The sequence below is a fragment of the Anthonomus grandis genome, chromosome 3, assembly GCF_022605725.1.
Source record: "Anthonomus grandis grandis chromosome 3, icAntGran1.3, whole genome shotgun sequence".
NCBI lineage: Eukaryota > Metazoa > Arthropoda > Insecta > Coleoptera > Curculionidae > Anthonomus > Anthonomus grandis.
The window spans coordinates 38493272-38517132 of NC_065548.1; the positions used below are offsets into that span (position 1 = coordinate 38493272).

At 29.7% G+C, this 23861-nt stretch overlaps 2 protein-coding genes across 2 annotated transcripts in view; one reads left to right on the forward strand and one right to left on the reverse strand.

Annotated features, from left to right (window-relative positions):
• The window catches only part of LOC126734528 (cell adhesion molecule 1-like), an 88461-nt gene extending 80259 nt beyond the window's left edge, over window positions 1-8202 (forward strand). The window contains exons 6-7 of the mRNA XM_050438202.1: window positions 1567-1795; window positions 7906-8202. Coding sequence (XP_050294159.1) covers window positions 1567-1795; window positions 7906-8009 — 333 coding nt within the window. The 3' untranslated portion in view covers window positions 8010-8202. The remainder of the gene's footprint in view (window positions 1-1566; window positions 1796-7905) is intronic.
• A 3821-nt stretch (window positions 8203-12023) lies between these two features.
• Window positions 12024-16604, reverse strand: LOC126733956 (uncharacterized). Its single transcript, XM_050437455.1, has 7 exons — window positions 15858-16604; window positions 15605-15703; window positions 15459-15548; window positions 14867-15398; window positions 14410-14761; window positions 12241-13541; window positions 12024-12182 (listed from the first exon to the last, which is right to left on the reverse strand). Exons 2-7 carry the CDS (start codon window positions 15607-15609, stop codon window positions 12057-12059), a joined length of 2406 nt encoding a protein of 801 aa, XP_050293412.1. The 5' UTR covers window positions 15610-15703; window positions 15858-16604; the 3' UTR covers window positions 12024-12056.
• Window positions 16605-23861: the final 7257 nt, after the last annotated feature.

The following is a 23861-nucleotide window of genomic DNA, read 5'->3' on the forward strand; positions in this document are numbered from 1 at the left end:
TAGTTCGAGTGATAGGAGACCAAGTTTTATCTTAGGAGGAGCTCTACACTTACCTAAGTTGATTCTCTGCTGAATAGCCTATATGGGCACAAACTTCGAATCCGAGCGATTTAGTCTCACTTACTCCTGGTAATTTTTTGATACTAGCCTATTATATATATATATATATATATATATATATATATATATATATATATATATATATACACATATATACATATATACATATATACATATATACATACACATATATACTACCATTAAATACGGTTCCTAATCCTGATTTGTTCCATTTAAAGCTCAAAACTTTGTCCTGTTGGCAATTAATCTAAAAATTATTAAAGTCATTATTAAAAATGAAAATCATCCATTGGTTGTTGAAACAATTGTAATGTTATTTTTAGTGCAATGTTAATTATAATGTTATGGCTCGGACAGTCATGTAAGGGTTGCCACAGTAAAAGCGATAAATGAGCTCTATAAGAGACCGATTGTTAAACTGTCCTCTACCAATACAGACTTCATAGCTTTATTAGTACGTAGTAAGTTAGTGCGCTTTACGGAAACTAGAAAATATTTAGGATTACATTCGCGGAAATTTAATAATTTTATTTATTGTTTCTTGCTCCTTAGTAAGTACACTTTATCTTTTTTAGTATTTTTTTTTTATTCAGCCTTATTTTCTGTGAACTTTGGGAAGTTCCATAAAATAGTATTTCTTCTTAAAACATGCGTTTTAGTGGCCGAAAAATGTATACGCTGTTATAAATATTGAATCATTTTTCGTCTTCTACATAATTTCTTTATTTACATTAACCTTATGAAGTCAAGCTTGGCGCTGACGTCGAATGCCCTATCAACAGTTTTCCCACTAGAAACCAAAGCGGCTTCTTCAGCTCTTGCTATTACCATGCGCTAGATTCTCGACTTCGTCTAAAAGTGCTGCTATAATTTGAAGAAACTCTTGAGAAAGAAAAAACTCTTGAAATGAAACAAAACCTACACTTTTGTTTCATATTTTACCGATTATTTCTTTACACTTATTAAATGTTTTAACGAGGCATAGGTGATTAATCAGAATATAATTATATTCGGAACCGACCTCTCTAGACTAAAATACAGTCCACTTTAAACTCAAATAAATAAAATTGGGATAAAACACATTAAACACCATATTTTATTGAAAGAAGCAATATTTGTTAAAGTATCCTAAAATTGTACTGTTCTTAGCATCAAATAATTTCAATTTTTAGAAAGGTAGAATAAAAATTATGAGTTCACTTTATTAATTGTCCTTGAGGCATATCAGTCTTAAATAATTATACCGTATTTGTGAGACGTCAACTTAGAGCTTATGAAAAACCTTTTAGTGGGTTTATTCAAAAGATTAAAAAAACCATCGTCGACAATTTACGATTAGCCTCTCCTCTTTAGTTCACCTCATTACCTAGTTACCTAATCCTATCATATTTACATTTCTAGACCAAAATATGTAAACCAACCCATACTATTCTGTATATATTATATATATATATTTTTTATATATTTATATATATTTTTTTTTAGATACAAAAACCAGAAGCACTTATTGAATATCCAATAGAGACGCATCCTAAAGGTCTAGTTACGTCAACACTAGGCTTAAAATTCCATCTAAGTAATCGGCATTTTTTGGGAGGTTCTATGAGAGTGAAATGCGTAGCTTCAATTCTCCCTACTCTATTTGGAGATGAGAGAGAATCAGATGTTCAGAGCTTACCCATTATGAGAGATATGAGAGAGGCCTTGTTATTAGGTAAGTGGGTATTTAAAAACCTTATCATTTTGGACAAAAACATTATTGTTTTTACGAGAATTATTTTTTTTTTCAAATAAATCAAGTTTTATTATTGAGTAAATAATTTATTTGTGGTTTGTACAATAAATCTGTTAAGAATTATTTCCATAGTATAATTTAATTTTTTTTGTGATAAGAAAGACAATTGTAGGAACTGCTACAATTGTCTTTCTTATCACATTTTTGATGAAATTTTTAGTCAACTTACAAAATGTATAGGAAGTGTTTGCTTTATTTTCTATTATATTTTTATTCCTTAGTGCAAAATTTTATTAATAAGCCAAACCGTCTTGAAAATTTTGTAATAATTATATATCAAAATATATTTTAATTCATTAATTTCACAAAATAGAAAGCACAACAATCGCTTTCATTTAAGTTATGCACACGCAAGTTATATAATTATTATAAGAATAATATCTATAAATACTTAATATTTAGGTAAACAAATCTAATTAAATAAAATACTTAATTACATTTTATTGAAGTAAGTAATTATCCATACTTATAAGAATTTTGTAAAAAGTAATTTAAAAAAAATGCAGTAAACTTGAAAATATCTCAATCAATTTTTCAGTCGCTAGGACATCTTTTTTTCAAAATCCTATAATTAACAGCAATAATACTTTTTAGAATATTAGTAAAAATTAACAAAGTATTAGTTAACATTATTTGAATTGGTAAAACGTTAATGAGAGTAAATGTAGTACATAAAAAAAAACGTTTTGAATATTATGGCTAAATTGCTTTGTTGTAGCATATCATCCTTTCAGTTTCACAATAATATTACAAAATAGCAGAAAGAAAGAACGCGGACAGGATTATATCATTGAACTTTTCGAAAGGGCTGTCAGAAAGGATTTTAATTAATCAAACATTTGAAAATGACCGACCTCATAGATATTGCTTATATGTAATATTCACTGCTTAAAGGCTATCTATGTACAAGTAGGCTATCAACTACAATAGTTCTAGGGACGACATATGAAAAACAATACATATTTTCTTTTTAACTCAAATATAGAAAAAAATGCTTAAAAAAATTGATATGTAATTCAGTCAACAGTAAATTATTAAATAACTCAATAATATAAATACACCTACCTAGAGGATTTATTTTGCGCATTCAATGAGCAAAAGAAATATGAGGAAATGTACGTATTATGTAAATTGCTACTAGTAGCAGTAATGGCCAAGAAAAAGCAATTTATATTTTGCATGATATATTTCATTTAGCTACTAGCATAATCGAACTGCCTGTTTAAATCAATTTTGAATTTATTACCTTTGTATGTACATTATATATGTAACCTTAAATCCGATAATTTAAGGTGACACCTAATATAACTATTTAATTTAGCGTATAAGTTATATAAAAAGTTAACTAGCACCTGAGAAAATATTATCTTGAACTTATATTCAGATTCTCGCTCCTACCTCGACAATAACGTTAATATATTTTTTACTTCCGATTATGTCTTTAACATATCTTTATTTTTAATAAATATTATACTAGTGTCTTTATTTATGCTCTTTATGCCTCACTTCGAATATGGAGAATTATATGTCCTGAATCATTTGGAAATCCTGATTCTAAAGTTTATTTATAAAATTTTAAGACCCAATATTATAGGCAAGAATAAAATTTAGACATAGGCCAATTTGTACGTGCCTACAATAAATAATACTACAATATTTAAAATAATATTATTTTTGTAGAAATGACATAACGGATATAGAAGATGCATTATCGAAAAACAATGTATTAAAATATCATAATAAGCGCAATTATTTTGTGAAACTTAAATAATTTGCCACATTAAGAAAGTACAGAGATAAATTAGCCAGGAAATCTTTTACAAAACAGAAGCACTAACTTTTTATATATGTCCAAAAAAAAATATTAGTATTGCAAAATCATTGGTGACCTTTAAGTACGAAGGCACCATATATATGAATAATTAATTTATTTTTTGTGTGTCCAAATACTCATGCATTAAAATTCAGTAGAAAATCATAGTCAAAGCCTAAAATTAAAGAGAAAACAATAATGCTTCACCCGTTCCATGCTTGCATTTATCGTCAAGAAAAGAACTGCAATTTTAATTAGGGCTTGAGCTCTAGCTAGTAGAGGGTGGAAGGAACGCCGTATATTAAATATGTTTGCCATATATTTTGAAGACTATGTGAAACTTAGCAGCATATGAATAAGTAAACAAAAATTCTAGTAGCAGGTATAACTATGTATCCGTAATAAGAATTTTTATAATCATTTTCAGCCTTTATCATTTAGCCAGGTTATTATGGGAATACCATTGTTATGATAAAATTGTCAAAGAGAAAACAACAGCTTAAGTAATTATAAATTTTTTTTCCTTCTCGGATCTCGTCTAGCTTTTACTCTCTAGTGCCTCCTAACCTGTGATATACTTAATGCGCTTACTCCATTATCTATTCTATTTAGCCTAACACTTGCTGCATTGCATTAGCCTATACGGTTCTTTTACTGTGGTATTTAGTTTTTCTGGGTTTGTTATGTTTTATTTGCAGTATCTCAGAGCGTAGGTGATGATTGTTTAGATAGATAGTTCCTTTTTTATAGACTACAGACAAGGTTTCCGTTGTATATACAACGTTCAATTAGGGTATTTATTATTATATATCCTGGCTATGGGTTCGGTTTTAAGCCCTATTATTATTTTCAATTTATCTCTTCTGATTATTAGAAGGTCATTGGTGTTCTTTTCGTTAAGAGATAATTTTACATACATGTTTTGTCAGTTAAATTAACGCATTTCTGTTCAGTGAATTGTATGTTGTCTCTTTACCCAGGTTCATATTTTTCTGCAGTTAGTACTCCTTAGTATCCACAATATAGGCTCTGACAATGCTTTTCATAAGTTCATCTGCTTTTTAATTTCCTAGTTACAGTGCAAAACTGTAATAATGTAAGCTTTTTTAGTTTCAGTAGGCAGTTTAATACCAGCTTCAAGATAACCCTGGGGATGTGAAATATTTTTACGGCTGCCAGGATATCATATATGAATTATCTGCTTGTCATTGTAGATTCTCCTAAGAATAAGATCTTGGAATCGTTTGCCTTTTATTCAAAAATTGCAGCTTCCGCACCCTGGTAGGCCTTTGATTCGCTGTGTATCAAATCAGATCCTGACTGTTGAGGTTGCTGTTTTTCCACTCTTTTCTGCTTAGATACGTAACTTGGAATGGTAGGTATCTATCTAAGAATTGATTTAGTCCCAATCTCTTGTTAATTAATTTCCAAAAGACAAAACCAATTTGATTTAGATGTACCCTAGGGGAAACATCTGTGACTGATTGCACATAAGTTAAAGATTGTCGTGAAAGGGATGACAGCGCTTACTATACTTACCTTTAAGGTATAAACTTATCATTGTTGTCTGTTTTTGTGCTTACTCCAACAGTTAACATATTCAGATGTTGTTTGGACTTTAAAAGCGCATATTGCAATATACAGGGTGTCCCGTAATTAATTGGACATAGGTTAATGTAGGATACCTGACATGAAAATAAACCGTTTGAGCTCAATATCGTTTTGCAAAATGTTGTTGGTTTTCGTTCTACAGGGTGTTTAAACTAATTTTTACCAAACATTTATTGAAATATTTTGAAATCCACTGGACAGATTAACCTAAAATTTGGCGTACTCTTATTATTTGGGATGAGGAACTCGAATATGATATCTATTTTCCCATTACCACTAGATGGCGCCACATACAACAACATTGAGTGATTAAAATTGTCATAACTTTTTTGACCTACCTGTACGCACATTTGCGAGTGAAAATAATAAAACAGCATTTAATTTTAGTCAAAAATGTATACTTTTTTGATCTCCAAAAAGTAGACCGTTTTCGAAATAAACGCATTTTTGTATTAGGTTGCGTATGAACAAATTATTATCGGAGTTTTACAAAGTAGGATGAACACATCATAACTACGACCTGTTAAGGTGAAGTATTAATAAGTAAGTCTTTAATTTGGCTAAAGCTCGTGTTCTTGTTGTGTTATTTTTGCTTTAAAATGCCGCATCACAATGATTTTTCTAGTGCTCAGATGCGGGATATGGTATGCGTATATGCTCAAGAAAATTTTTGTAGTCGAAGAGCAGCGCAGCGTTATTTAGATCTGTATCCGGATAGAAGGCAGCCAAATTATCAAACATTTAAAGCGTTGTACGATAGATTAGGCGAAACGGGCTCATTTCGTTCAAAAAACGTAAATGCGGGAAGACTAAGGATAACTGGAGCAGATATGGAAGATGAAATTTTGGTTCGTGTTATCGAAAATTCTGAAACCAGCACAAGACGTATTGAGGCAGCCACTGGTGTAAGGAAATCTTCGGTGTCCAAAATTATACGCCAAGAAAAACTGTATCCGTATCATTTCAATCCAGTTCAAAATCTTACTCCTCAAAGTTTTCCTGCAAGACTCCAATTCAGTCAATTTTTAAGAGAGCGCAAATTGAATGATCCATTTTTTTGTAATAAAATTTTATTTACGGATGAAGCCACGTTCATAAGGAGAGGTGTTTTTAATTGGCGTAACAATCATATCTATTCGATAGAAAATTCTCATGCTTTCCAAGAGCACCATTTTCAACATGAGTTTTCAATAAATATTTGGTGTGGTATCTTTGAGGATTGTATTGTGGGACCGTTTGAATTGCCAGCTAAGCTTAATGAAGAACGTTATCTAAATTTCTTGAGGAATGATCTACCCATTCTTCTAGAAGATGTGCCCCTTAATTTAAAACATTATTCACTGCAAGTTAGAAATTACTTGGACGAAATGTATCTTCATAAATGGATTGGTAGATGTAATGAATATCCGTAGCCTGCGCATAGTCCCGATCTTAATCCCTTAGATTTTTATTTCTGGGGCTACTTGAAATCACTTGTGTATAAAAATAAAATAAATAACCATCAGGAATTGTGGCAAAAGATTGTAGAAGGAGTCAATACCATCAGGGCCCAAGAAGTATCATTGTTTGGAGTCAGGCAAAATTTATATAAAAGAATTGGACAATGTGTCTTAGTGGATGGTGAACATTTTGAACAATTATTATAATCAATAGCCTTTTCTAATTTTATCGTTTTTAATTAAATTTTAGATTAAGTGTTCATACGCAACCTAATAAAAAAAAAAGCGTTTATTTCGAAAACGGTCTACTTTTTGGAGATCAAAGAAGTATACCTTTTTTGACTAGAATTACATGCTGTTTTATTATTTTTACTCGCAAATGTACGTACAGTGAGGTCAAAAAAGTTATGACCTTTTTAATCACTCAATGTTGGTATGGTGATGGCAAAATAGATATCCTACTCGTGTTCCTCATCCCAAATAATAAGAGTACGCCAAATTTTAGGTTAATTTGTCCAGTGGATTCCAAAATATTTCAATAAATGTTTGGTAAAAAATTAGTTTTAACACCCTGTAGAACGAAAACCAATAACATTTTGCTACGCGATATTGAGCTCAAACGGTTTATTTTCTTGTCAGGTATCCTACATTAGCCTATGTCCAATTAATTACGGGACACCCTGTATAGGTGTAGGCCGCGTATTGAGATTTTTCTAAAGATTCTTAATCTTCAGAAGCTTAGCTTAACTAGTTAAAGATATTAAGTATCCTCATAGATGACTTTGGTGTAGTGTAATTATTAGCATTTTCTTTTTATAACATTTATAGGTTTATCACTTTAAAGCATTCTCCGTCTTACGACTTCATCGTAATAATAGGTTGGTCGGATAGATAATTAGATAATTTTGAAAGAAAATTTGCTACAATAATTTTTTTTTAATTACTATTTTGATTAAGTCTTTAATATCTCATTTTAACTCCATTTTTTGAGTTCTTATATGGTTTTATAGATATTGCGATAACATAATATACCTATCCTAAGTAACTGCTTAGTCCATATTTGTACATATGACCCGCCGTATTTCATATATTGTACATTTATTAAAGTTAAAAAATTGAATAAATTTATTTATAAAAGTATATAATTAAAAATATATATTTTTCAGTACGGAGTTCATCTTCCCATCATACGGATCCCATGGTGTATATATTACTGTTAGGTATATTTCTTTCTTTTGTTTTTCCCAACATATATAGAGTAAATTCTTAAAAAAAAAGAAAAAGTAAAAATTATTAAATTATTATTTTCCATTTGTTAGACAATCTAGAAAAAAATTTGATCATGTATAATAAAAAAAGTAAAAGTAAAAATTTCAATACTTGTGATAATTTAATAAGAAAAGTGAGTACAGTAAAAACTTATTATATATATTTGATCAACAAAAAATATATTGTTGCTAAATGTGTCGGCTGACATAGAGAAAATATTATTATTATATTTATTTATTTTTATTTTACGTATATAATTATAATATACTATGAAACTTATTGTATATAAATTTTTGTTGAATAAAATACTAATAAAATAAACTAAAATGTATAAAACTTTTTTTGGTAATCCTTAAGTCACCTAAATTAGTATCACCAGTAGTTTAATTTTATATACTTTTTTAGGATTTAACTAAAAATTGGTTAAAATATATTAGAAATTATATTCTTTTATATAAAGTTGATTTATTTTACGCACTAATTATACTTTAATTTCTTTGAAATTTAAGTACCGGAATTTCGGAAATATTTAAATAGGCAAAGAGTTTTGCAAGTTCTACTGGAAAAAGAGGTTATATTACTTTTTATTTAGTTTCTACAAAATTTACCAGTTCTTAATTTATCATCATCCTTATCAATGCAAAGGTTTACTTTTTTTCTACAACTAAACTCCTGGACAAAATTATTGCATAACTTGATTTTTAGTGATTTCTTTTAATAAAGATAAAAAACAATGAATAATAAGCAATGTTAACTATGCATTAGTTATTAACCAAAAAAAAATATATTCTATTTAATAAAACGAGATTTTGGTAACTAAATTCAATAGAAGGAAAAAACATCGATTTTTACTAACTTCAATTTTGATAAAAAAATAAAACAATAGACCCAAGAAAAACAATTATGAATTCTTAATATCGTGTATTGCCACCTCTAGCTGCAATGATCGCTTGAAGTCTTCGCGGCATTCCTCGTATCAAATTTTAAAAACTTTCCTGCGGAATGTTTTTCCATTCCTGACGAGCAGCTTGTTCCATGATAGAGCATAAACATAGTTTTTGTCCAGTTCTGCTTTTTGTATGAGACAAGATATATAACTGTTTTAACTGATATTTATTTTTATTTAAATTTTCTTGACAAAATAATCAGTGGTGCAATAATTTTGTTCAGGAGTTTATTAATTTGTAGATTTCTTTTAAATCTTTATAATTGTAGTAAAGTCCATTTATGAAAAAGTGTTAAAAAGTTATTTTATTAAAAGTTTTAACATCTAGTGTAGGTTAAAATAACTATATATACAGCTATATATAACTATATATAAGCTTTCAACCAAACCCATAATAATTTATGCTTCTATTGCCATTTATAACCAAAATACAAAGTGATTTATCAAACCTGCCTTACGTAATTCATTACAATCATCTATTTTAAAAACAGTTGAGCCTCACTCGTAAGATCTGCGCTATAAACTATGAATTTCAAATGTCTATAAAGTCTATAGGAATTAAATCAAATGATCGAGAAGGCTTTTGACTAGAACTATCTCTAATAATTTCTTTTTAACAAAATTAAAATAAATTTCGCTAGTTGTTCAATTTGAAAAAATATGAAGTAAGCTTATTTTTGTAGAGCCCCACCTTTCATTAACAAATGAAACTTATTAACAAAAGAACATGTATGCTAAAAGACTATCTCAATACTCAAGTTTCTTAAATAATTGTACACTGCATTTCTTACAACCTGCACTTACCCGTAAATAAATATTTTGATGTTAAATAATCCACCTGCTAAAATTCATACTTTTAATTTCGACACAAAGGTTAGAAGCTTTGAAATTCTTTTGAATTTTATTACCTATGTCTATGATATTTTAATTGACATCTTAATGGCTCTTTTCTTGCTGTATATTCAATTTGCTATTGAAAAAGTAAGATGTGTTTTAAGGTGTCGCAACATTCTTAAAAGCCTTTTAGAGTTGGGTTAGGAAATCATCTTTCATATTCCACTTTCGAAGCATAAGAACTACTATTACAGAACCCATACACAAAAATCACATTGCCAGATGCCTGATTGAATTATTGCTTTGGAATTTTTGCTATTATACAATGTTTGAAGATTTGAAATGCATTATACTTTGTGCAAAATATTAAATATTTGATGTTAACTTATTAAATATTATTAGACAACAAAACTGTTTTAAAAATGAAAACCGACAATATTTAAAATTTAATACTTAATTTTTTAACAAAAGCTTTAAGCTTCAAGTATTTGTTTTGGTAGTCTTAGGTTTTAGATTATGTGGAAAAAAATACCTAATTATTCAGAAGTTAAGCAAAATTTAAAAAAAATTCATTTTTGCTACACCATCTTGTATTTTTGGTTATAAGGGCGATGGATACTTAATTTTTTTGGAATTTTTTGTATAACCTCTATTAAAAGGATTTTAGATAAGCGTTTAAAATATTTCTTTTTCCCAATAAAACACCCAGTATACAAAAAATATATTTGAATCCTAAATCTGAAGTTGTTTCCAAAATCCGTGTACTAAATATCAAAAAAATCGCTCTATTGTTTAAGTTAATATTTTCTAGACAACATTAAAAAAGTACGTTGATAATCTTAAATAATATGTGAAAAAAATATTGCTTCAAAGATATAATTAATTAATTTTTCAGGAATAATTTAAAAAAAATATAAGCAAATTATAAGTTTACTTTGCATATTGGCTAATATATGCTTTTCTAAGCATGATTTAGAATTTTTTTATGTATTATTAAGTAGGTAGTGATGCATTAATCTATAGTATAAATGTTTATCATGTCAAATGATTAATTTGTATAGATATTAACTAATAAATACAAATTTTCATGAAGTGTCAGTTGTTTGATTTTACATCAAAATAAGAAAACATTTATATTTGAGTTTTATTTTGTACCATTAGTTAACCATATACCATAACAGAAACTATTTAAAATTATTGTTATAACAATAACTAGTATTTTATCACTATCAGCTTCTAATTTAAAAAAAACGATATTATCCAAATAAAAAGTTTTTTATACTTTTGTATTTAAATTGCCTTTTTAAGCACATACAGAGAGGCAATTTACAAACGTATCTGAAAATTTTATTAAATAATTTTCCTTAATATTTTGGCCTCTTTGAAAAATTAAAAAAAAATTACTAGAGTATATTTATTTGACATTTAATACGATTTCAGTTAAATTATGTGAACCATTTAGAGGTGCTGTTTAAGAGCGCTATTCCCGGCGCGACCAACTGAGAATCCGCTTTTAGTCGTTTAGCCCGTCCGGCAAACATCTGACAACACGGTACCGTCGCGTCGTCACTTGCTTTCCCATCGATCCGCAGCGATCCGGGCTGCATTGCGTTGTGAATTTTTGAGCGGTGTCGTGGTCGACGTCCAGAAAAGCGCTTTATTTTTTTTTGAAGTTTATTCTATTTCTGCTTCATAAGAAGTTTTTGCGCAATTAGTAAAGCATTTATTGGATACGCTTTTATGATTTTAATCTAAAAAAAAAATCTTTAGGCTTATACAGATTTTCAATAAACTTTGTAAAAAAATTGCACCAAAACACAAGACACAAGCGCAATTTTATTCTGCATTATGTTAAAATAGGTTTTTCAAATCAAATGATAAAATGATAAAATATTACTATTTATTACACATAATAACCTATAAATTATCTATTATCTATAAATATTAGCTTTAATTATTGTGTTTGAGATATTGACAGTTAAAAATCATCTTGAATACACTTTGATACGCTGTAAGTTTATTTTATTTTTGCACTTTATTTTTACCAGATTCGTGCTACGCCCAATTTAGAAATTATGGGAAAATACTGCAATAAATTAAAAAAAAAAAGAAGAAACGAACGAAACGTATAATAACAAAAAAATATAAACATATAAAAAACGTATATACATATTTATTAAGGTTTTTACATATTAGGAAATACATTAAAAAAAATTAATTAGCTTCTGCATCAATTCAGTTGACAGGTTTTTCGCCAACGGAAGAATTTTAAGTTCTGATAGGCAGCCCTTTTGGATAAAGCGGGTCAACTATTTCTGGTAATAAAAAATTGAAGTAGAAGGCTTTTAATTTTGGTAACATTTTTTCCTCCCAAAATTGTTCGTCACGGCCAATCTAAAAAAATACAGAATACTATAAAGAATTAATTTATGTTTTCAATTAAAACTTTCACCTGTTCAACTAACATGCCAAGAGGGCTCCAAATAATAAAATAGCATGATTGCTTGTTAGCTATAGCTAACTGCCCCTGAACTTGGTAGTAATAATTGTGGTTTTTTTTCAAATGTAGGTGGTTATTTTCCAATGTACCGAATGTGATCTTTTTTGATAATATTGCTTCGGTTGGAGTCATGTTGGCAATGCTAAATGGGCATTTAACTTCTACCAAATCATGTTCATTAATGCAACCATCAGGGCTCGCTGCCAAATAATATTCTTGTTCACCTATAAAAATTCCACATCGAGACACTTTTAAATTAAATTCATTTTCAAATTCTAAAATTGCTCGGGCCTCGCTTTCACTTCCATATCTTGTAGCATTATTGCCGCTAAAATTTCCATACAGCATCGTTTTTATTGCACCACATGGCGAGGTTTTTGCCCGCATTTTACATATTTTGCCAAAATTTGAGGCAGTAATCCGCTGTGATCTTTCTTGTATCCATTTTGGATTAGAAGCCTGGCCAATTGTAGAATTTTCAATATGTTTTATTTCCTCTGGACTTTTTTTCATATCTTTTAAGATTTCTTTTTTCCTCGAAATAAAAACGTCACTGTTTATTTCTAAAGGAATGTAATGGGCGTCAGGACCATAATCCTTATCAGGAAGAGTTTGTTTTCTTTTCTTATTTTTTTTTTTTGAAATTAATGTTTTTTGCAGTCTTTTAGTTTGATAAAACAGCCTTATCTTTTTACATCTCTGAATATACCGCTTAGTAAAGGAACGAGGGCTTGTGCCTATTGCGGTTTTATGAAGGATTTCATAATAGCTACCACCAGAATTAAATGACAATGCAGCTGCCTCACAGCGAGCTTCATATGAACCTCGTTTGCAAAAATTTATACGCTTGCCACCAACAAATTTGCTAACAATACTGTTATAATGCTCAGCGAGGTTATTGTCCATATTGAGGATTAGGCTGCTTGCATTATCTATAATTCTTTGCAAAGCTACTAAGATGTCTTCATAAATTCCACAAGTCTGCATACTTGGCACTAAATTTGTGTAATTTGGATTATCACACTTGAAATAGTTAATTTCTTTACATCTGGCGTGTTCCCCAAATACATGACTTGGGGCATTAGAGATGTCACCCCTTAGCAATTTAATTTTTTGGTCCATCGTGGTGTCTTCTGCGATTCTGTGAGTGGTGGCTTTTGTTATCGCACTTCTTAATCTTAAAAATCTGTTCAAAACCTCTTTTCTTAACGCTAATGGTACAGGTACATTTTTAGAATTACTTCGTTTTTTATCTGCAAATTAAAAAGAAAGAAAGTAGAAAACAATAGATACACATTATATAATTGTATAAGTTTAATAGTATGAGTTTAATAGTGTAAGTTTAAAATTTGCCAATATCATTTTATTTAAATTAAATTTAATTTTCATTTAAATCATTAAACGCATTTCTTAGATACAAATATGAAAAAAAAAATTTTTTTTACAAAGTTTAACACCCTGTATCTTGAAAACAAACCGCTTCCGGACATATTATGTTTATTAAAAAAAAAGTTTATTTTTACATGATTTATCACTTCTAGAAGTTTGTACAAACCTGACACCCTGTATGACTTATATGTATGTGTAATAAAATACAGGGTGTCCCATTTAAAATGATATACATGGGGATATCGGAGACCGTCAAAGATACAGGGTGGATCAAATGAGAAAAAAGTTGCGCATTTTTGAGCCTAACAATATGCCATTTAAAAATTTTAAAAGCTTCGAGTGGTTTCGAAGATAATCGGAAAATCCGATATTTGAAAAAATCGATTTTATTTTTTTCTAAGCTTATTTTTTATCCGATTTTTTAAAAACTTTAAAAAGCAATTTTCAGAGGAACTTTTTACGTGCTACATGAAGGTATTTTTAGATTTTTAGTACGACGTTTCGTCTTTTGCCGACCATCATCAACTTTTTTTTTTCTTATGGACGCTATATTGGATTTTTGCATATTTAATTCAAAGCAAATTTTTAAATAGCATACTGTTAAGCTCAAAAATGCGTAACTTTTTCCCCATTTGATCCACCTTGTATCTTTGACGGTTTCCGATTTCCCCATGTATATCATTTTAAGTGGGACACCCTTTATACTGGTATTAAAATATAAAATATACATACTACATATTTCTCGAATTTTCTTGGCAAAATTTCGCAACAAATGATTCCTGCACTCCACCTTTTGCACCAACATATTACCATAAGGCTTTGATTGCAATAATTTTCGGTGGACCGAGGAATCTCCATCACCAATCATTTTTGTAAATTTTAAATTGTAAAGCTCCATGCTTCTTTTAAAGCCCTCCAATACTATGTCAGCTTCCATCGATGTAGATGTGCCGTTCCAGTTCTTATGACATTTATGTATTGGAACGTCTTTTTTTTTATTTTCGTACCAGGAACATAACGAACAAAATTTATTTCTTATTCCCAGAAATAACAACTTCCCTGTTTTATAGCCAACTATACATGCCTAAAAATTACAAATTAAAACATTTATCATTTATGTAATATTTTTAGTCAACAGTTAAAAGAAAATACCTATTTTCGATTTTGATATTATTATTATTAGTATTACCACTCCAGATGAAGAATCATAATTGACATTGTAGGATCTCTTTGCCCAAGCCCCATCGGTCACTACGGTAATACATGGAATTCCATCTTTATCCACTTCGCCTTCAATGGTTGCGATTCTAGCTTCTTCAGCGGCAGCTTCTTCCATACTCTTCCATGCGGATTCCCTAATCAAATGACCCACTTTCTCATAATGGCTGCTAAACGTTTTATAAGACATAAATGGCATATTCATGGAAGCGGCTACTTCATTAATTTGTGAATAGCCTAGTCCGGTAGATATGGTGCTTAAAACCACTGAAGAATTTAGTTCAAGTTGTTGAAATTTATTTTCTTCATTTGAAATTACTTTAGTGACGTTACACATTTTACATTTTAGTGTAAATTCACTATATAATCCGTTTCTCTTTTCTTTAATCAATTCCATATCCACAAGAGTGCAGTCAAACGGTTTATGCCGTTCCCCATTTAAAAATTGTTTAAATAAATATTCAACGTCAAATATCCGCCTACCTGCTATCTCAAATTCATTGCTAAAAAATTAATTAATTTCATATAATTATTTTTAATAAATAATGTATTAAATTATTTACCACTTTTTTCTTTTTTTCGCCGATTCTAAATTATTTTCTTGTTGGCTTTGACTTTTAGCACCATTTTCAAGTTTATTATCATTTTCTATACTAAAATGTAATACGTTTAGATTATAATTAAAAAATAACATGTAATATATACATACCTCATAGAATCTTCAACATTTAACTCACTATAATTATTCAAAATTGTTGGCGATATTTGTTGCTGAGAATCTTGATAATTATAACCACACGAGGGTTTACTGTAATAAATGAAAGTTATTCTTCTATGGAATATGTTGTATTTTTCAGGATAATGTTGTTGTAAATTCTAAATACTCAAAAAAGTTACCTTAAAAACATTAAAAAGTTAAAAAAGGCACTTCTCTAAATGCTTATAAAAAATCCTATACTAACCTGGATTCCTCGCGAGCCTTTTCTTCTAGATAGTCGACAGAAACAGTATTTTTAAAAGTTTCAGATGCAGTTCTAAAATAAAGTAAGATTAAAAAGTTTTAATAAACCTAAGTAAATAATAAACCTTTATTTAGGTTAAAACTGTTTTATACTTACCTTAAATTGTTTATTTTATTAGATCGGGCTTGTTTCATTCTCTGTTTTAAAGATTTTTTATTAATATAATACACATCTTTTTTACCCTCCTTTCGTTCACCCATTGTTTATTATTAAAATTTTTTAAACCGCCAATAAAAAAATGGTTAACTAATACACAATAAAATAGATAAGAATAAAAAACGCAAAGACAAAAGAAAAAACAATAATAACACGAAACACAACTACCCCAAAAAGCACAAAATCATAGGTATAGAAATTACAGCGGAAAAACAGTAGCATGCAATTACCGAAATTGATATAATATCGAATAGCTCCCCCGTTCCGTGGACGACTCTCGTCACCAGCCAGACAAGCGGCGCACGGCGCTGCGTTGCCAGCTGCCAGCAAAAGCCGCAGGTATTGGGAAATTTAAAGCTGTTTTTTCAATTTTTCGGTTATTGATATTACGCTTTTATTAATTAAAATTTTATATTTTACCATTTGGCTTAATTTTATAATAATGATTTTATGTTCCCGCTATAGACGAATTTTCGACTTTTTTTCATTATTGCAGAATTAAAAACTAAAAAAAATAAAAAAATAAAAAAAACGTTCTGTAGCGGTGTTCTTTAGGAAATTTAAATAACTTTACTCAAAACCGCAGTTAAATATCTTTTAAAATAAAGGAATTACTGAAATAACAGTAATGAGTGGGTGACTAATGCTCTTAAAATATAATAATATAACAGCGGCAACAGGGCCGGCCGTTCGAAGACGGTGTGGCGGGAGGCGCTGGTGTTGTAGTTGAGATGCTGGTAAGGTGTCGAGAAACAGAATATATAATTATTACTGAAAGATGTTTTTTAATTACAAGAGAAATAAAATAAGTGTTAATTAAAAACATGGTCCTTCGAGCCGCATAGTTAACGAGAGAAGTATTGAGTAGTGTGAGATACGTAAAATCAGTGAAAATACAAAAACAACGTGCCATTATTGTTTCATCGTTGCCGGTGTTATCAAGTAGAGTCCTGCTAATCTGCATAGTGAGTCAAATATACAATTGGAGCGGCTGGAATTGTGGTCATTCTTTACAGGGTGCCTCCGATTAAGTCGGCACTATTGGTATCTTTGTTAATATTTAAGATACAGGGTCGGTTAAATTAGCAAACTAGTAGGATTTTTTCTGTTAATTAAAATGGTAAAAACAGAAAAAAAATTGAACGACGCGTTTTCGAGAAAATGTGAAAAATTTACTTTTGTTAAATGGAATCCCCTGTATATTTTTACATAAATCAAAAGATAATAATTTTCTTAATATAAAAGTTTATTTACACTAATAGCCTAAACCTGAAAATAACAAAGTTATAGCGATATTAATAATTTTGTCAAATTTGAGCAAGTTGGCCTTGAACTTTTTGAGAGCAAAACAAATAAATCATTGTTTGAATAATAAAATGACAGTAGCCATAGAGATTTTATTAAATAAAGAAATACTGACAGTTACATGTTAGCAAAGTTTGTGATTTTTTGAAAAATCTAAATTAGTAAAATGCCTTTTACGCATATTGAAAAATGTGATATGTTAGATAAAAATGTGATACCTTGTATGTCGAAAAAATAGTGACAGAGAAAAATAGTTCCAGACTTGTAACTTGCCAAACCGTAGATACCTTTTAATTCTCTACAGAAAATTTAGAAGTAACAAAAACCTGTTTAAAAGAACTAGAAGAAGGAACCAATTTATAGTAAGCGAGGATGTTGAAATGTCTATTTTGGCATATTTTGAAGCTCATATGGAAAATTCAACTATAGAGATTTAGCAAGAGCTTACGGTGTGAGCTTCGTAACAATTTGGCGGGTCTTAAGGAAACACAAATTTGTGCCATATAAGTATCGACCAGTACAAACATTGTTGCCTGGCGATAACGAAAGAAGACTTGCTTTTTGCAAGTGGTTACGTAATGCATATGAAGCTAGTGATAATATTTTAAACCGTATAATTTGGAGCGACGAAGCTAATTTTTCAAACAAAGGTATGCTTAACCGTAAAAATGTACACTATTGGTCCCAAGAAAATCTTTTCCTTATTGATCCCAGAAATCCTCAAAATCAATTTAGTATAAACGTTTGGTGCGGCTTAATAGGAAGCCAAGTAATAGGACCTGTGTTTTATGATGGCACTGTGACTGGAAGGAGATATGTTGATCTCATATTATCTGGAACGCTGGAAGATTATTTGGATAATGTTAACTTGGAGAGACGGCAACAGATCTATTTTCAACAGGATGGAGCACCTCCCCATCAACTGATGTAAGAATATTATTTAATAGACTGGTTGACGATAAATGGATTGCGAAACGTGGCCCGATTCGTTGGCCACCTAGGTCACCAGACCTAACCCCTCTAGATTTTTATTTTTGGGGTTACATAAAAAATGAAGTGTATAAAAAAAATACAGAACTTCAAACACATATTAGGCAAATAATTTGATCAATAGATAGAAGATCAATCTTAAAAGCTACAAGACGTATGCTTAAGTGTGCTCAGAAATGTATTGAACAAGATGGCGATGTTTTTGCTCATTTATTGTAAATTAGTAGTTTTACTTGATGTTATTTATTTCAAAGCCAACTTGCCTAAATTTGACAAAATTATTAATATCGCTATAACTTTGTTATTTTTAGGCTTAGGCTATTAGTGTAAATTAACTTTTTTTATTAAGAAAATTATTATCTTTTGATTTATGTAAAAATATACAGGGGATTCCATTTAACAAAAGTACATTTTTCACATTTTCTCAAAAACGCGATGTTCAATTTTTTTTCTGTTTTCACCTTTTTAATCAACAGAAAAAATCCTACTAGTTTGCTAATTTAATCGCCCCTGTATCTTAAATATTAACAAAGATACCAATAGTGCCGACTTAATCGGAGGCACCCTGTATAGTGTCAAGACAAAAATTTAATTTTGGTATATTTTATGCATACATACAGAAAGAATTTACAGAAAATTTTGGATAAAGAAAAAGGGGTTAAACTTATTAACACAGAGAAGGAAATTATAATTGCGCTTGAAAATAGATTAGAGAAATATTCAGTAATTTTAAGCGACTATGATGAGATGCAGATCTAGACTGAAGTATCAGTTGATGGGTCAGATAAAATTAAACAATAAGATGAACGTGAAGCATTTAAAAATGTGTATTTTAAATTAAACGCTCAGGTAAAACGTTAATAACTGAATATTATAGTATTTTTTAAATTAATAATGTTTGGTTAAATGCTTCCTCAATATATTCAGGGTATAAAAGGGGTTAAATAATCACTTATCTCAGTCAACTTACAGAAATTCTCTGTAGAATAAAAAAAATGGCTAGAGGTCCGAGATCTTTTCGATTCAATAATTAATTAATTCTAATTTCGCCATTTCAACGATTCCAAAGTTCCATTATCTTAGGGTATCACTGGAGGGGCATGCTGCGCAAATAATTAGAAGCATTGAGCTTTGTGCCGAGACGTATGCCCTACCTTGGAAAACTTTGTGAAAAGGCAGAAAACAGATATTTAAGCTGCCTGTTTGACAAATGAAAATTCTAGTAATTCAAAAACTATGATAGATAGTGTGTCTAAACATATTATTTGTCTAAAGAGTATAGATCAACCATCTGGATCTTCTACCATTCTTTATATTTTAAAATTAGATAAAACAACATTTCAAGTCTAGAGCTGATTTCTTAGAGAAATTAGGGTTGTGTAAATAAAAAGTAGAAAAAACTAAAAATACAGATTTCAGATTTCAGAAACGAAAGATACAGAAATTACTATCACAAAAAGGTGTCATGTATTTAAAATAGTTATATTTCAAATAGTATGTGTAGTATGTATGTTGGTGCTCATGTTTTGCCAAGGTGTGCTATACATGTACTACATATACATATACTATATGATATTTTCTTGAAGGAAACAGTAGATAAGATGAAGTTATGGTATTTAATTTCTATTTGCCTTAAAACAGGCCATAGTATACCGTCTAAATACCAAAAATTTAATTTAAAACATCATACACTATTGCATTTTAATCAAAAAATATTTCTGAAGAAATTTAAACAACAACTTTGTTTGAGTTCAATATATGCTCAAGGGCAAGGAGGGTGTTTTGTATACAAACATATTTACCAATTCTATGTTGTCAAGTTTACAAACATTTTCAAAAGAGGAAATTTTCAGCTATATATTACCACATAAAATAATGTTAATTTAACTTAATCGTGTTAGATTCTGGATTAAAAATAAAAAGTAAAAATAGACTTAAAAATAACATCTTCAAAGTAAAAATTAAATTATTTACATTCCTGTTCTCGAAACCGCTTCGAAAAAATTTGGAATGATAACACCGCAACCAAAAGCTGAAGTCATCTTATCAAACGGCTTTGTGTTTACATTCGGCATTTGTGATTGCGATTGCAAATGCGATTCAAGCCGATGTTTTCACAAGTAAATACCGATACCGTCATAGCGTTGATTGAATATTAGTTTAATTAAAATTAATTTATACCCATATTATCAATCAACGGTCATAGTATCATATTAAGGGAGAACTGTCATCATATATGCAGAACAGGGAATCATAGAAACAAACCCAAATTAAAAATTTATTAATAAATCTATAATAATTATAAAATATCTAACTTGCACAAAAACGCTTTTTATTATAAGTACGTTAAGAAAACGCATAAAGAGTTTACAAATGGTAATATTATTTATAATTTATTCATAAAACATAACCTATTATTAATAAATATTTACCATGTAAATATTTTTTGACGTCACTGACTTGTTTTGAATATCTTATTATATTTTATTAAAAAGGAACAGTAGTATTATTTTATGTCTGTCAAAATAACTAACAAATTTTTATAATATTATAAAGAGTTTTTTTGCTATTCCTATATAAGCATTTAGCATTATTGCATCAGAGATGTTGTAAATACATAAACTGCCCATAGTCCACGGCAAGTCATACAAAAAAAAATAAATAGTGAGTGTAAGAATCAAGTCATGAGGGCATTGGTGAACGAGACAATAAATATGACTAGTGAAAAGTGTTATTTTAAAGTGTTACATACAAACAGCACAAGTTTAGCTGTTGGATGCAAATAGTGGTTCTCAAGTGTATAGAGCCCTTATAGATAGTAGTAGTAAGAGTTATTTTATTTTACAAAAATATTGTGATAAGCTAGATTTAAAAAAACTTGGTGCTCTGTTTGCTACTTGTTAAAAAAAGTACCCATTTCTATAATAGAGAATAGATTATCTCTTTACTAGCGCATTTAACAGATGCAAGTCCTTCAAAGATGAAATAGTCAAGTAAAACAATTTACCGCCTCTTCAGAGCTTTAAGGGTCGTATTGATAAGGTTCATCCAGTAGAAGATAAAGTGGCTAGTGGTAGTGGTAAGTGGTAGGTGCTTGGTATACTAAAGCGAAATTCAAATTTGGTGCCATAATAAAATGTTTTCCGCTGTTATGCCGTTCCAAATTTATTTTCGTTTTCTGTTAGTATTATTCCTCGACATTCAGAGGGCGCAACATGCATCAACGTTTCAGTGTTCTATTGGCTCTTATGGGAGTTTCCTATTTAAATAGTATTAATATATGGTTGTAGTTGAGATACCGGTATAGAGAGGGATCTGCAAACAAAATATATGCAGAGTAATACTAAAAGATGTGTTTCAATTATAAGAGAAATAAAATAAGTGTTAATAAAAAGTAGTTGCTGAAAGCAATTTGTTAAATGGGAAGGAAACTCGAGAGATGACCTTGTCTTTAAAGTTATTTATTTACCTTTCTATACATGTATGTATACGTTGTAAGTTTTAAATAGGAATTTCGTTGTAAATAGGAAACTTATAATAACTAACTATATCTCTTCATATTTTAACTTCATATTTTAACTAACCTTTTTTCCTTATTTTTACGACAATACTATAAAAGGCGTGTAGCCTTTATTACCTGTTTTATTAAATACGCTTTAAAACAAGCTATGTGTTCGGGCAATTTAGTCACATTGCCAACGCTGCTTGAAACTGATGGGGACCGAAGCGGTATCGAGAAGTGGTACAGCGGGCTGTCCGTGTGTGTGCGAACTTTGAACAGAACAGACTGTTATATATTATCGTCTTCATTTGTATTTTTATGGCGATGTAAAATAAATAATTTGTTTACTTTTGAGTCTGTTAATTTTTGGCAGTTCTGGCACAATATTAGCACATTAATTTTTTATACAGTCCACATATTTTTACACTATGTCTTATCTTCTGACGCATCTTTAAAGCAGCTTTTATCACCCCTATATGGCTGATGTATTTTGAATGAAAATAAGTTCTTAAAATGCCCTCTTAACAAACAAAGTTTACGTTTTTACTTTTTTTTCTAAATTATTTTTAAATTCGGAAATATAAGGGTAGCACATATCTAAATTGACATCTTGTGTATATATTACAATGACGAATTGTGAATTATGATGTTCAGTATAATATATTAATATTTATAGACTTAGTTTAAGAAGATCGCGGACGGTTCAAAATAATAGTAACACCACTTCTTATCGTTTATGAACGGCCACCGCCGGTCGTCTGATTTATGGTATTTGCTATTTTTTTTTTTTTTTTTTTTTTAAATAACAATAATATGATGGGCATGTCTTAATTTGTTGTGTGACATAGTGAACTGTCGAATTTTAAGGTGCTATTATTTTTTTCTCAAACCTATTATGGCTGTTTCTACTTCTTCTAAGTTATTAAATGGTTTTATGGAGGCAATTCAGCAGTACAATGTGAGAATTTATTTTAATTTATATTTTAAAATAGACCGATTCATTGCGAATAACAGTTTTTTTATTAAAAATCATTTATATAAACAAAATTTCAGTAGTGCTTTAAATACGGGCTCCGAGAACAAGAAAATATAAAATTCTTTGACCGTTATAATTATTTGTTTTCTTCATAAGATTTGGTAATTCTTTAAACGTTTTAATGCCAACCGTAATACGTAAATGAATATTAGTCCTAATACTAACTTGATTCATATAAATATGAGATCTTGTACGGTACTTATACAGATTTGAGTAAAACCTAATATTTATGTTTAATTTTGAATTTTGTGTATATCATTTTCCATTGTTAAATTTACTTTTTATTTAAAAATTTACATTTTTTTTGCCCACTCTCAAGTAAAGTATTGCAAGATGTTTAGGGCATCTACTGTAATGGGATTTTTAGTCCCGGGGGTTCGTAGGTCAAAGAAACAACTAATGTCGGGCAATCTCAGTTTATTAACCTCAGTTACGGGCCTATTTAAACACCTTTTAATAATAAAATAGATAATATAAATTACTAGCCAAGAAACAGGACAGTTGTAACCTTACCTTTTAATAATAAAAGCACTGACCCGGATTAAACCTTTTAACGGAATCACGGAGTCAAAGGGGCCACACTTTCTTATTAAATGGTGACAAACGAAGTAATAATCGTAAGAATACTCCGAGCAGAAATGTAGGGTTTAAGGAATGTCATATATTTCCACAAATAAAGAAAATATTTAAGACGCCGATATTCTAATAGAACAAACTATAGCAAAGGTAGAGGTCGTTCCGCTACAACCGCCCCCGGCGTAATCACCTATAAAATTAGGTGGTTAGGCATTATATATCTTTAAATGACTGGTATGAAATTGCCCCCGCGCTTTTCCCGTACTTGGATTTTCTAAAATGTAAGTGAAAGGCCTAATCTGAGCTTTTACTCTGTAAGGTCCCTCAAACAACAACATCATTTTTTTCGTTTCAGCAGCCAATGCTATGGATACCGGAT

Bases quoted from the DNA above. Each gene is read 5' to 3' on its own strand.
- LOC126733956 (XM_050437455.1), bottom strand. The intron at 15,399-15,458 runs GTAAATAATTTA...TTAATTTTTTAG, and splicing joins GCGAAAAAAAGAAAAAAGTG to CAATGAATTTGAGATAGCAG. The intron at 12,183-12,240 runs GTGAAAGTTTTA...GTATTTTTTTAG, and splicing joins TTGGCATGTTAGTTGAACAG to ATTGGCCGTGACGAACAATT.